This window comes from Nestor notabilis, unplaced genomic scaffold, assembly GCF_000696875.1.
Source record: "Nestor notabilis isolate BGI_N333 unplaced genomic scaffold, ASM69687v1 scaffold10426, whole genome shotgun sequence".
In the NCBI taxonomy this organism is placed as follows: Eukaryota; Metazoa; Chordata; class Aves; order Psittaciformes; family Psittacidae; genus Nestor; species Nestor notabilis.
This window is the reverse complement of record NW_009932377.1, coordinates 69,311-84,903: the sequence shown is the minus strand read 5'-3', so window position 1 is coordinate 84,903 and position 15,593 is coordinate 69,311. Positions and strand designations below refer to the sequence as shown.

At 38.3% G+C, this 15,593-nt stretch overlaps 1 protein-coding gene across 1 annotated transcript in view; it reads right to left on the bottom strand.

Annotated features, from left to right (window-relative positions):
• Positions 1 to 240: 240 nt before the first annotated feature.
• The window catches only part of R3HDM1 (R3H domain containing 1), a 51,916-nt gene continuing 36,563 nt past the window's right edge, over positions 241 to 15,593 (bottom strand). Inside the window, 8 exon segments of the mRNA XM_010016356.1 lie at positions 241 to 915; positions 1,953 to 2,037; positions 2,842 to 2,924; positions 4,333 to 4,477; positions 4,681 to 4,844; positions 8,533 to 8,636; positions 10,900 to 11,048; positions 11,635 to 11,789. Coding sequence (XP_010014658.1) covers positions 545 to 915; positions 1,953 to 2,037; positions 2,842 to 2,924; positions 4,333 to 4,477; positions 4,681 to 4,844; positions 8,533 to 8,636; positions 10,900 to 11,048; positions 11,635 to 11,789 — 1,256 coding nt within the window. The 3' untranslated portion in view covers positions 241 to 544.

Genomic DNA, 15,593 nt, shown 5'->3' with positions numbered 1-15,593 from the left:
GGGGGGTGTTGTGAGGGGGGCAACCCTGAAAAAAACCACAAGGGACAAAGAACAGGTTAACTTAAAGATTTGGGATAGTTTGCTAGAAAGATGAGTGTAAGTCCTTGAAAATGGTTCTCTTTTCCCCTCCACCAATCCTCAGGTTCCTGCCTTGGAATGGACAGCTGTGTGCCAGTGTGAAAAGGGATTATAAAATACAAATCTGAATATGGATTTTTATGAACGTTTGCTGTACAATAGAACTTTGGATCTGATACAAGAATTCAAAAATATAAAACAAAACTACTATAAAAGTAGGGGGCATTTCAACAGCATTCCTTGTAGAAAGCTGCCTGTCTCCAAAATGATTCTTTGCTATTGTTTGGGATTAACTCTGTATTTTTTTTCTTCATCTTGCTGGATCACTGTGTTATTTATTCTTTAATGGCTAATGTCATATGACAAAACATCCCAGGAGTCTCTATGAAGAAAGCAGAAACCCCATGACATCAAGCCAGTCAATGGAGAGGAGGACATGGATGTAGTAAAGGCTGAGTGTCCACTGCTACTGAGAACTAGCCCTTTCCAGAACATGAGAGTCGTAGTGCTTCTTGCTTGTTCTCAGCCTGAACTTATTCACTGAGGTACTGCTTTGTTTCTTCAATGCATTCTGAGCAGCTGACATTGTAGGGAACGTAGCTAGAACCGTGTATGTGGAAGCCAAGTCACTAGATTTGGATGACTCCGCGTTCACGCTACTGTCTCCGCTGCCACAATAACGACGATGGTGCTGCTGCTGCTGCACTTGTAGACACTGCGAATCCCTTAGCCACCGAATCTTGGCACCAACTTTAAAAAGTTCTCCGAATAGTTTTTCTGCTTCCATACGAGTTATGCCTTCTGGCAGTTCAGTAATTTCTAGAACTTTTCCCACAACTGAAACAGGAAAAACAGTCAATCTAAATTGGTCATTGTACTTAATGATACAACAAACGCAATGGAAAATGAGTTATTTCATACTTGTATCTCCAGATGGCCGATACAAATACACAGACATTCCAATTCTGGTATTCTGGAGAGCCTTTTGCTTTCACATTTAGCACTGCTTACGGTTACAAGCATACAAATAAAAACTGAGAATACAAAGAGGGCCCTCGAAAGGGGGTGGAAAAATAAAATTATCAGCACCCAGTTTTTCAGCAGGTTTGGGAACTCACTACAGCATCTCACTGGCTTTGCCTGTTAACACTTCACACGTCACCCACCACGCTAACAAACTAGTCTGTCTTCTTACAAAAAATCCTCTCCCACCAGTTAGAAAATACTGATTTATCTGTAACTTTCGGCAAGTCTTGACAGCAGATAATACTCGCAACAAAAATTATTTCCAGTATAGATAAGAAGATAGATGAGGTCATGTTTTATCTGGGTGACATCTTTACCAACTCCAAGGAGCTAATCTGTAGGTATCCCAATACATCCCCCAAATCCATATGCTTATTTGTATTAGAAGGAAAAAAAGAATGAAAGAAGAAAATGAAGAAAAACGAAAAGAAAAATAAAAAAGAAAAAAGGCACAAACTTATTTGTGGTTTATGTTTGATTTCACATCTCAGGCAAGTAAAAGGAAGCAGGGGTATGTATATTTAATAAAACAATATTTAATATAACAATATAGAACTTGCATCCAATAAACTGACCAACTTGCTTTTTCTTTTAGTACTGTCCAATCCTGATCTTCTCTGGTCTTTCTCCAGACTTCATAACTCCTATTTTCTCATTTAACCTCCCTCTTCCCCTCTTTGAAAATCAAGTCTTCCTCTCCAGCCTTATGTTTCCAGTGTTTGCCATGTCCGTGTCTGTGCAATTACTCTTCATTCTGGCCCTTTTCTCACCTGTGCTTTTCTTGTTACATTCCCAGCCCATCACCATAATCTTTTTCTGGAGCACTGTGTCAATCAGCAATTCTATACCTGGTTCTCCTGCACCAAGATCTGTTGAAGCCGCCTTCTTTGCTGGTTTCTTTCCCCTGTTTCCATGTCTGTTTCCAGGTTGACACTGGAAAGATTGACATAAATGATGTACTTTTAATGACAAAACACCAGGTTAGCTCAGTGAAAAATGGTGCAGCAGAATTTCTGGAATATAACCTGTGCTACCATGGTACAGAAAAGATTTTAATGACCAATTTTAGTCTTGGAGTTTAGCAATCCTGCAGTCAGGTACATTCAATCTTTGGCTTCAGAAGAAAGGGAGGAAATGATGGAAGGGGAAGAAAAAAAAAAAAATCACCATAAATCTTCTTGGAAGAATGCACCTTCACCTCCTCCCCCACCCTAATCCATCACAACTCCTGGCTGATCTTGGGTAGAACTGAGCAAGGTAGAGGTAGGGAGTCTGTGTCTGTCCCAAAAGTTAGAGAGATGGCAAAACATTTTAGCTTTGCTAACACTATTATTTTAGGTTTTTCTTATAAGAAACAAACACACTCTTTGCTTACCTACATACCTGGGAGTTTTCTGTGCTGTTGCTACTCATATGAAGAACCTTTTAGGAAATGTTCTGTGATTTTTGGAACTGCTGGCAAATTGCAGTTATAATCCATCTAAATAATCCATAATTACACTGTGCCTAAAGCTAAGTTTCAGGAAAATGCTTCTCACTTTTTTTTAAAACACTACGAACAAGAAGAATGGGAAGTATCAACACTAAATAAAACCATTATTGGAAAACAAGCATCTTCCACTCAATTACTTTGCTAGTGCAATAACATATTCCCCATTCATGGTGGTTATAATAGCAGTCCTGATCCCCTCCCCACCCCCTACCTCAGTATTGCCAGGAGGTTGTTCTCTTTAATACCTGTTCGCTTGTTACTTGTCCTCGTAGTAAAGATGGTGGATTGTATTGCAGAGGTTGGCCAAGCAATGGGTATCTGGCATCTCCTTAAAGAGAAAGATAATTAGAAGCGTTTTTCTGTTGCATGCAGTTTTCCTCCAAGTTCCTCTTATGACATATGTCTTGCACAGAAGAGAAAGCAGAATGATTATGCATAAAGTAGAGCATTTGGCTAGGCTAACAAAACAAGGTTTGACGTGATTAAGTAAACGTAAGCCAGTCACTGATCACAAGGTGAAAAGGTACAAGCTTTCTAGCATGTAGGAACTACACTGAGAAACACACTAAGTGTTTCTTCATTGTAGTCTTATCTAAGTCGTCTCATTTCAAAATGAGTTTAGTAAGGCCAAAGCTACTCTCAGTGTACTAATTTAATCATTTTCATGGTTATATCCCTGATTAGAGTCAGGTGCATCTTCACATTCCTATCTGCCCCAGGGATGCACAAGAACAATGGAATAGAAGCTTTTAGTAGTCACAGGAGATTGAGAAAGTTCAGAGGTATGCTTTACAGCAGGCAACCTGGAATAATTACAACATCGAATACAAAGCAATGACATAAAGATTACGCAGCAGTTAAGGACAAAGTAAGATTTTCTTTGTGAATAAGCAAGAAATACAGAATTTTCAGTAAGTTTTGCTTTAAAGTAAATGTTTCTGTAAAATAGTCCCATTAATTTTGAGCTTTGGAACTATACAAGGAAATCTTTGCCCTTGACGAAGTTTTTTGTTTGAATAATTTTTTTTTTCAAATGTTATCAACTATCACATCTCAATGAAAACTCCCATTTTCTGTTTTTCTCTTAACATGGCATTTTTTTGTCTTTAGGTGGATACTGTCTGAAATGCTAACTGAAGCAGCAACAGTATTGACTAGAGGCTCTATCTAGTCCATCATGCTGGTTACTCTACAGAGGAATGAAGAATTCTCACTTAGGCAGCGAGTCTGGCAGAATTTCTGTTCAATCTCAACATCACATTTCTGTATCACTTCCCCCAAAAGATACTATGCTCACCTAATGTATTAAGATCAGCTAGTCCCATATTATTTATACTTGTAGCTTTCAAACAATATCCTTTCTGATAGTGTGTGTCGTTCTTGATTTATGGTTAAAACTTAAAGCTAAATTATTTCAAACACTTTATTCACATTTTCATACTGAAATGGGGAATTTCACTTAAGAGAAAGCTAGTGGGTTATAGAAGCTCTCACAATAACAAGAAGATCAAAAGCTTTTGAAAATACAGGGAACGTGTATATCCGTGTGGAGAGAGAAGGTGAAATTTTACATAATGCTTTAATAGATAATTCTGATGATCCTGCTCCAATAGCATTGGTGCTAAAGTGAGCCATAGTTTATCAGAAAATCCTCATATAACCTGTATTTAAAAACATTCAAGTAAACACAAAAAACCCAACAAATATACACACATTTTAGTTAAATAAAAATATACCTTGTCCAGGGACAAAAGGTCTAGAAAACTGGGACACAATAGAAAGAGGTGTTAATGTGGGACGGATGTTCTTCATGTTTGACAGCTGAGCTGGTGCTGGTGATTGGGCCGGTGAGGTGACAGGACTACCTAGTTGAGGACTATGCTGCAACTGGAATAAACAGCAAGTTAGTCTTTTAAATAATCTAAAAAACTACAGCACTCAATGATTGAAGTCAAGTTAAAATCACTAATGGTTAAAATCTTAAGTATTATCAGAGCAGATTTTTATTCCCCTAAAGGAACTTCTAAAAAAACGTGCACATTTTAAGTCATCCTGGAAAACAAAACAAAACAAAACCATCATACCTGTGCAGCACTGTCTAAAGTGCTAAGTTCTGTGGACTTCTGCCCCCTTTGATGATCACAGTAATATTTATTCTGTTTCCATGGTGGAGGTGAATGGTTCTGAGGCTGAGGATTGTTAGGTATATTTAGCTGCATCATTACTACTCCTCCACCTGGTGGTGGTGCTACTGCTACAAAGACAAGAAATAAGTAGGATATACTTAGTTCGTGCCTTTCAATTGTCATTTTGGCAGAACAGGCATGAATTTAAAAAAGGGAAATAACATGGCACCACTGAAACTCATTACTGAGACTATTTTTGAAAGAAATTATTCCATTTAATAGTAGGTAGAAGTATTTAACATTCACTGTAGCTACTGCCAGAGCAATGAGTTTAAGAACATGTGATATTATGCATAAATATGCTTTATTTAAAAATAGAAGTTACCTAGTTAGTTTTACATGAAATGCAGCAACACGGACTCAGACTGCTTTCTCTCATCGGATGACATGCATTGGAAAGAGCTGGAATCAATGTGTAGTCTGAGGCAAAATTGCTCTCAGTTACAAGTTCTATATAGGAATGTTTTTCTGGGCAGAGACTGCAAATTGATCCCCACATCCTCTACCACTGAGTCTTGTGGCTACAGAAACACAAAAGTCATGGGAGAACACCTAAACAGCCAGCACTGTTCTGTAAGGTTTCACACAAGGGGTTGTGATGAGAAGCTGCCTGAGAGAGGAGCTGTCTTCCCACTTTGACCTGGCTCCATCCCAGATAATTTATCTAACGTCCTGTTTACTTGTAAATGGTTGTTAGCAATTTCCTTCTCTGCTTTACCCACTATTTACAGCATTTCTCAGAAACCACGATTAAACACATGCTTTAAACATCATTTAATCATCCACCTTTAAAGGGGATGATTTAATCCATTTACTACTGACATCATAGCATCAGTTAAGAGCAGTCAGATACAGCTTATAAAATGCATTCATCTTGCTTTTTTTGGGTGGGTTCTTTTGTTTGTTGGTTTCTTTTTGTTGTTGGTTTCTGTTTTCACTACCTCGGGGCTCCACAAAAAGCAACAGACTCCTCTGAGAAGCAAACCAAACAATGCAGAATAATGAACTCGTTAAAAGTACATTAGCTTTTGTAAGTGGTATCCTGAAATATTTACTATATTGATACTTACACTAGCAATGTTTTGACATCTATACTTTCCTTTGAATGGCAGAAAGTTCTACTTATGTGTTACAGATTGAAATGGAAACATCAGATATCTGGCCAAGTTTAGTGGAAGGTATAAACAAAAGAGTCCCTGCTCCAGCCACATGGCAAGTATTTCCATTTTCTTGCACAGCAAAATAAAATATAACTTTTTATGGATATCTGCTGCATATTGAAAATAATATATAACACTACAGCTTCCAAGTGGCAAAGCCATAAACTTACATAATCCCTATATGTAAACCTGAGACATACATCTTTATACACATTTTACAAAAGAAAATTGGTTTAATTTTATTATTTTATGCATGCATTTCTAAACATTATAGATTACATTGATTTACATCTTACTGGTTTATACTATAATAGTATTTTATTCTGCAGCACTCTAGCATACTCTGACTTAACTGCACACCCAACAAAACCCTGCTTTTGGTTCAAAACCATCTACAGCACCATTTCTAAACAAGTACCACAATCTGAAAATGCTATTTAAACTGCAAAAGAAAGCTTTGTACATCCAGGGGAAAAAAAAAATAAAATAAAAAATTTCTTTCTACTACTTCCAGTTCCACAGCATTTCAGTAAACTAAAATAAATCCAATTCTCTTCCTAAAGAAGCATCCCAACAAAATGAAGTGTCATAGAATGCCTAAGTCAGTTTGCAGACACTATCTCCTGTCAAAACTTACGAGAAGGGAAACACAGAAGAAACCTTTGAAAGGTTTCCCAGATTTACAGTCTGTTCCCCTGTAATTTTTCCACATGAAAAGAAACACAACTCTGCTGCTTATCAGCGTATGTCCTCATCTCAGTGGCCATGATTCATCATCTCAGTATCACTTAACTGAAAACCATGCTTTTCTTTGTTCTCTCTCTGTCATAAAGGGCTTCCCTCTTCCCCAAACTTCTTTAAATCACAGTTTAACAGGTTTGAGCAACACCTTCAGATTCCTAAAACCAGCACTTCCAGGATGGATTAGGAACATAGAACAACAAACTAGTGCGGGAGCAATTTTAGACACCCTGAAATGACAGTGTTCCAGAATTAAAGCCAAACTTGAAGCAAAATGGGAACAAAACCAAACCTGCCCATGAACTCTAATACACCACTAATCCAGCTGTCTTGCCACTTAGCTGCATGTTATTCGTTTACTAATAAAGAGGGTCTAAAAATATCTTAAGATAAATGTTCGTGAGAAACACCACATGTGTAGCGGAATCTAGGTCACTGACCTCGGGTTGTTTAATCTCTTGCTTGCTTGCAAAATACTGAGGTAGCAGTATTTGAGATTACCCCTTTTCAGCCAACCAACATACCAAATTCCCTATTAGGAAAATAAGGACAGTATCACTATGATCACAGGATTGTTCTATAACCTCTTGTTTGGAAGCTAACCTGAGCACTCTTAATTTCCTAACCCATCTATAAATCTTTATAGTTGGAAATTCAGAGTTTTAAAGCGTTTGGATATTAACACTTATTTCATGAATATGACAAAGCTCTGTGTGCCCACTGTTTTCACATGCCATTGAGGCTGCTATTTATCCGCCTTTAGAAATTTACCCAAACACTTTGTAGATCTGAACATTCCAAACCTGATCTAAATGTTTCTGCTAAGTGGCACTTACATGCTGAAGGCTGCCTCCAGGCTGCCTTCATGAAGTTGGCTAGTTTCTATTAAGTTCCAAGTTGTCATTTTAGAAGTTACAATAGCAATTCAGCTGAAGAATTGTGGAAAATGTATTTGCAGAGATGGCACTGAAGTTGCAGTTGTTCTAACAGCCATGAAATCAATCTGAAAATTTACAACAGATTTCCAGACAGAATGGCTTAGATGAAAATCCCAACAAAATATACCTTTTATTGGCTGCATGATGGAAAGACCAGTGGGCGAACTTTTACATGATGAGGGTGGAGACACTATGCTGTAGTGCACAATGGAAGCAGCCTGTTGTGGCTTTGACTTTGATGAAGGTGGCAATAATGTAGGAGGTGATGGCTTCTGACTTGAATGGCTGCTATAAACTATGAAAGTAAAAGCAGTAAATAAGGCTACCATAAAAACAAAACCAAAACACCCCACACAGCTTTGGGTATTTAATCTAGCTTTTCAGCAGGTCAGAAAGCTACCTCTCCTCTCTATCCAAACGCAGAACACTTGCAGTTTTCACCCTCTTCTCAGGACTTAAGTAAACCGGCGCTCCTATTCCAGTAAGTGAAATATTGGATGCTTCTTGAGTAGAAGAGCCTAGCATGCTGCTTCCAAAATGTACCTTGCTCATTCTATCAAATACAAACCCAAATCTCAAAATTTTCAGACCCTTGTAGTTATTCAGGAAAACATGGAAGTCATTCTGCTGACAATATATAGTTCCCATGTCTGTCTCAACTCACAAGCAGACGTGCAAGGCATTACGATGTACACTGCTGAATTCTAAGTAACTTGAGAGCTTTCAATGATAAACAAATTGAGATGTCAAGTCAACTGCCTCCAATATAACTTCAAAAATGGAACACAGGAAGAAACATAATAGAGTCATTAATTCTAAATCAAACCCTTAATATAAAATATCCAGCCACCCACCACATTAATAGCTACACGTTTTTGAAGTCTTTCAATAAAAAACTTTATTCCCCCAACCTGCACACTGCTGTCCTTGAAGCTGCTGTGAGTTGCATGGTGATGATGTTCTAGGAAACTGTATCTGCTCTGATCCAGGAGGCTGCAAATATCCTACTGATGAACTGTAATAGTAATAATAAAAAAAAGAATATGAATAACAGGCATTTATGCTGCACATTTATTTAATAATGACTACATTTGCAATCTAGACTGAGATGTTAATTTTAGAATCAGTAGTATTCCTACCTACCACCGAATCCACTCATTCTTCAGAAGCTTGAAGTTTCACATCTCTTCCTTGGCAAAAACCTATGGCCTGCACACATTAAGAGGCTGTACTAATTCACCTATTTTGATATGCTATTTTTGTATCAGTACTGCTATATGGGTATAAAGACATGCAGAACAATAATAAAAAGACAATTTGTTGTCTTGCCCAATTACCCAGAATTAGGTCTCAGTTAAATGATCACCACAGAACCTGCTATGAGGATTCTGGATGCAGTCCTGCAGCTGGAGCCTGGCCCATGCAGCTGGGCCAGCTTGTTCAGGACACCAAAGGAGCACACTTCAGCTTCAGTGTAAAGTAATGCTGCTTAAAGAGATGATTGCCTTTCTGTGGCTTTTCCAAACAAGTGTGGGAGAAGGAAGATAACTCAAGGAGATAAACCATCTTTCATTTGTTTGTAATATGTAGGAAAAGGATAACTTTAAAAGTTAGTTTATGCCAGGTATTTTTCTGGGCATTCACAGGAATTCACCAGGTAAGTAATGGACATAGGTAAATTCTATCATTCCACTAACTGATCATAAGTGCTAGAGCCGGAACATCAGGTTGGTGGACCATAATGAGAATGGTGCCTATAGAGCCTTGTACTTAATTTCTGTACTATTAAAGTAAACATTGAGAGGGAATGAGAAAAAAAAAATATTTTTCAAATACAAATTGTGGAAAAAAAAATAAGGTGTAATCCTGTTGGATTTACCATTTTTACCTACATTGTCACAAGAAGTTTGTTCCATCCTTTGTGCCACAGTTCTATTACATAATATTAAGACTAACATCCACTAAAGCAGGCAAAACTCAGTAAAAACTTAACCAATGTTTATATCTGCATGGGATATGTGCTCTCACACAACTTCTCCGCTGCCTACTGATTACAGTAGTGACCTGAAGGTGTGAGACTACCCAGTTCCTGCAGAACCATACTTTGCTTTCCTTGGTAAAGTGCTGCAAACATAACCATTACGATAAAAGCAAGATGCTGTCACTGGTTGCTAATCTGCTCTCAATTCCTAACAAATGTTTCCCTGTTCAAAATAGAGGGACATTCTACATGATGCAAAAGATCAAGCACCAGAACTTACTTCAGAAAAAGTCTGGGATTATGCCTACCTAGGGCTTCATTGAATGTCAAATATAACTACAGAAGAAAAAGATAAAAAAGAACCTTCTGACACAAAAGAATTCAGATTTCAGTAGATGAAGACATGCAGTGATAACACAAGTACTATTTAAGTCTCTGCACTCACAAAAGGATGAAGGAAGCTTCATACTGTTGTTACTTGTTTAAAAGCTGCAGGAAAGTTATTTCTAAGTGATGCACATTTGTAAATTAAAAAAAAAAAAAAATTTGTAATAAGCATTAACTGTAATTAATTCCTTCAGGTATCTGTTCATCCGTTCTCTCACAAATCCTCAGACTGTGCTGGGGACACAGCTCCACACACAGGGAGGTCTGTACATGTAGACCAGGAAACCAAGATAGGTAAAAAAAAACCCCCAAAACTAGCAGTTACTTATTAAACAAAAGCTGAGCACAGGAAAAAGTTCCTACACTTGTTTCATAGCCAGCTTTACGCCAGCAGTCCTCGCTAACAACAGAGAAAGTAAGTTAAGTCCAGGAAGAAGGGAGGGGTGCAGGGAAGGTGTTTTAAGGTTTGGTTTTCTTTCTCAATATCCTGCTCTGATTTGATTTCATAATAAATTCATTTTCCCAAAGTCGAGTCTGTTTTGCCCATGGCAATATCTGGTGAGTGATCTCTCCCTGTCCATATCTCAACCCACAGCCTTTTGTTGTATCTTCTCTCCCCTGTCCAGTTGAGGAGGGCAGTGATAGAGCAGCTTTGGTGGGCACTGGGAATCCAGCCAGGGACAATCCTCCACAGGAAACAATGTTTTCCTGACTAACAGGTATGTCCCAATTAAAGCAGTACTGGTTGTTCTAGTTAATTGCATAAGAGCAAAAATAGATAATAAAGTGTCCGTAAGTCTGCCTTTACAATGCATTTTAACATACACAATACTATAGGAATAACTGACAGTTATTACGCTAGGCAATTAAGCCTGTTTTCTGAGAAATCAAATAGCCGAGTTAAACTCACCTTAAATTATTCTGTTGACCTGATGGAATGACACTATAGTAAACTGGCATTCATGTTGTGGGCAATCCTTGACTTGACTGACTGGGAATTATAACAGGCTGTTGATATGTCTGCTGGGGCACTGATTGGGAACCTTGAGGCACTGAAACCTGCAATTGAGAACACATTAACGTTTTCTTCTGCAGACAGTGTTTTTTGCTGCCTCCTGTCCACCACCTAGCTTACATAAGAATTAAAAACAAACAAACAAAAAACCAAAGCCAGAAACAGAAACATCTGCTGTAGTCCTCTAAATCCAGAAGACTAGTGATAACAGTAATTGAAACGATATTGCTTTATCAAAGAAAAATAATGTTATCTTCTTCCCCCAGAAATTAAGTGTTGGTTCTGAGGGACTCCATCAATTAACAAAAGAGATCTTCTCTACAACAGAAAGCAGGGTAGTGGGGATGGAAATCTTCCCCTTCCTCTGAATCGCAATTAACACAGCACTTGGTTCTTAACAGGACTAGAACTTGTACACTTCCAACAGATTTTCTTCTCACTTCAAGTGTGGCCTGTGTTTTGTTTGGTTGGTTTTGTCACCTCTGACACCTGCTTGCAGCTTTCTACCATTTACAAAGCAAAGCACTCGGGGGGGTGGGGGGTGTGTGTGTGGGGTGGGTGCAGAAGAAGGAAGAGTCATCACTCAAACACACAGAAGAATGATTAGAAAGTTATGAATAAATGACCCACCTGGTAAGATGGCACTGAAGGATATGGAACAATCACACCTTGAATTTGATTCCCAACGCTGTTGTGTTGGCCACTGACTAGATTTTGATTCTGAGACTGCTGAACTCCAACTAGACCCTGGTAGTTTTGCTGCTGGTTGGGCAAGATCTGGTAACCTGAAATTATACATTTAAATCTTACTTTGAAATAATGATCATACTTTATACACAGTTGCCTATGTGAAAACGTGTGTGTAGCATTTTCCAATGGTTTTTTAAATCTGGCTTATCACGCATATAAGAAGAAGCCAGTGTTAACAGATTGACTCATTTGGATCCAGTATGAAACACTGTACATACTATCTGCAATGCTGCTTTCACATGCTTGCAATATTTATTTACACTTACTACTCATTAACGTGAGTTCCATGCATTAACACCTTGATTTGGTAAGTGAAAGCTGAAAGCATTTGAACGAAGCATGCTAGGTAATATCAAAGCCAACAAACTGTCTATCATTATACAAGGCCATTCTAGGAACTTGAGTTTTGAAATTCTAGTAATGCTAAATTCCCCCAGTACCTCAGGTGCCCTGTGGATAAGAGCAACTTGACTACGATACAAAACTGAATTGCACTTCAACAACATTTGTGTAAGGCATGTGTGCAAATCTTTTGTAGAAGGGCAATATCTACTGAAATGTGTAAGGCTAAAAACAAATGGCAACTGGAAAAATCCTCCAGGGAAAAGCCATGTTTATATACAGTGGAAGACATTTTATATTCAAAGTTATCTTGGGAGAAAAAAAACAACAAGATTTTCATGTTCACCCCTCTGTAGTGCCTCTACAACGATTTATTATCGTTTGAACTGCTACCTTTCAAAAATGGCCTAAAAAAAAAAAAAAATAAATCCCCCAAACGCCCAAAAACAGAACAAAAAACCCTCCTCAAAACAAGCATGCTGGATGGGGCTTTGAGCACCCTGGTCTAGTGGAAGGTGTCCCTACCCATGGCAGAGGGCTGCAACTGGATGATCTTTATACTCCCTTCCAACCCAAACCATTCTGTGAGTGCCAAACAGGAAATCTGTGTAGGTCCAACCTTAACTCCCACCTTCCCTCCCTGCTCCTCCCCGCCGTAAGTGTATAGTAGGCAACTGCTACCATGATCAAACACATGCAGAACACAAGTAAAACTCCTTCTGGCACATTCTATTATACAGGTATGTGCTACTTACCACATCCGCCAAACTCCGCAACTATCAGTGTCTCTGAGACAAAGCCAGCTACTGCTCCAGAATAACAGAACTGGGCTTGTCAAGATGCACTGACAGCACCAAGAGCCTGTTTTTAAGTTGGACACATTCACATTCTACTGACCTTGACATTCCCCATGCTCCCTACCTGGGTGTGGATCTACAATACAGCAAATAGAGCTGCAAAAACTCACTTGGATTTTTACTTTTTTTTCAACTGTGTTTAAGAAATGGCCTGTTCTATTTTGAAAATCAGTCAGTTAACACAAAACACTGTTTAGTAAACAAACCCCAGCAACGTTCATTGATGACATACACACAGGGTACAATGAACATTGCGAATTAACAGTCTCAGCTGGCTGTCTTTATAGAAATAGCAACAATGGAGACTTAAAAGACTGTTGATATAATCAAATATTGTTTCAGAATATTAAAGGGAAGAAGGTTCAATTTGTTAAAACCAAGAGAGCTATTCTTTAGAAACACACACCACACTATAAATATTTTCAGAGTACTAAAAAGAACTTCAAAACAGTGCATGCTTCAATTAGGAATACTAATTAGAATTTCTAAGAACTCTTCAGTTTGAACTACGCACAAATCCACCTCATCTGTAATAAATAAAAAGCTTTGTTACAAACTGATCTATGGCACCTAAAAAGCAGCAGAATGTGAAGCTGCGGTAGATGACATCCAATCAATACAGCTGCAACCTAAACCCCTCATTTCCCAGAAATTGCAATGTAGCTGTGAATATTTTTCAGCTTTTTCTGGGACTTCCAGAGACAGACATGATCAGTTTTGCAAGTAGGGAGAACTGGAACAATATAAACTGACTGCCAAGAAGGTTCCCCACAGCGTTCCAAAGAACAGTCTATTTTTAGCTTCACAATTTCACCTCTGCCTAGAGAGCGGTCTGACAGAACTGCAGCACTCAGCAGAAACCCCACACCTGCCACAGCAGATTGTCTCATTACACAGAAAAAAGCTGAAACAGGAGATAAAAGAAGTGTGTTTCTTAATATTTATACAATTAAAAAGAAATCACTGTTCATAGAAGTTCACTTATGAATATAGAAAGACATTTCTGAAGAACACATTAAGAGTGAGAAGCAGCCTTTATTCGAGAACAGAAAAGAAAGTACAATCACTTGTTTGACAAGCTGTGAGTGTAGCTTGACTGCAACTAATGCAACTACAGCTGTTATTAAAACTGCAATAGTTTTATCACTGGCTGTTGTGAAGCAGAAGCCACCTGTACTTCTGCTGATGTTCTTAAAAGTAACTGTAGTTCAGACAAGATTTTTAATGAGCTTGTAGTTAGGTCTCATGGTAACTGGACCTTCATTATCATGGCAATCAGAAATGCCTTTTTCTTAAGGAGAGTTTTCTTCTCCCAACATCTTTTGGGCAACCAAAGCATTCTTATTAAAAGTTAACCCCCCAGATATTTTGCCTGAAACCCCTTTAAAAAGGAAGGCAGGAAGCGGCTGAAAAAGAGACCGGTTCACTGTGAGAAATGTAAACCTCTCAGACAGTGTTACGGCCCCGAATCCAACAGCTCATAAATAAAGTCAGGCCAGTCCATAATATTAACCCCAAAGTGGCTTCAGTTGCCATGCTCTCAGAAGTGGTCATCTTTTATCTAGACTGGTGTTTGCAGAGTTGTTTCATAGTTAGTGACCAGTGTGTAAGATGAATAAAGCCCATAGCTTCTACGTAATACAAGATCTGTTGATTCTTATTTTTGACCAGACACCTTGCTGTATGAGCCAAGGAACTGGCTTTTCTCTCAAAAAACAGATGTTGTCAATAAGCACCAACCATTTTGGATGTAACTTTGTGTCAACCTAACATAAATACTTATTATTTAAAATAAATATACAAGAGAGAATTTCAAAATACACCATCTCATGAACAGTTCACAGATCAGAAAACATGACATGGAACCCTCCATTGCTAGAATGCTGATTCAGATTTGTCTATAAAGCAGTAAACAAGAGCCAGCAATGGCTAGATAGCAATTTGGAGATAGCAGTTGCTAATAAAATACTGCTCTCTACCACTAGTGCTAGTAAATACCAAGTAACCAAACAGGATTGAATGGAATTATTGGCTGGACCATCCCTTCACTATTAAAATATTATCCTTTGATGTCAGGGTTACAGGTACAAGGTACATTATAAAAGCAGTAAAGTCTGCACAGCTTTCTTATTTTATTTCATCTAGGATACAGAGGGAGATTTTCACTCCTGATGCTTTTCACCCTGTCCACATTACAGGCAGTGAAATTCAGTTAAAACATAAAGAGCTAAAAACATACAAGACAGACGTATACTTACTAGCAACTGATTCCTCCCTTTGCGTCTTGGTGCTGATGCACCGACTCCCCATGCTTTCAACTTAACGTTGTTTTAGTTAGCTACATATGTACGCAGGGCTCTCTCTGATGCAGAGAGTGTGTGTGCTATTTGCTAGGGTGTAAATGGGGAAGTAACCCCAACTGAGCCTCAGACTTTTTGCTACTAAGTAGTCTAGCTATTAAAAATTCAGAGGGAGGAAAGAAGGCTGTGTAGTACAGCTGAATAATCTTTAAACCCAGTAGATAGAACAAGTTACAAAAAAAAAAAAAAGTAATTTGTTTTCCTTCAAAAAACGGTCAATATACTTTCACTTCTGCAGAGTGAGCAGCAGTGATCTATTTTGCAGTAAGCAGGTACTAAC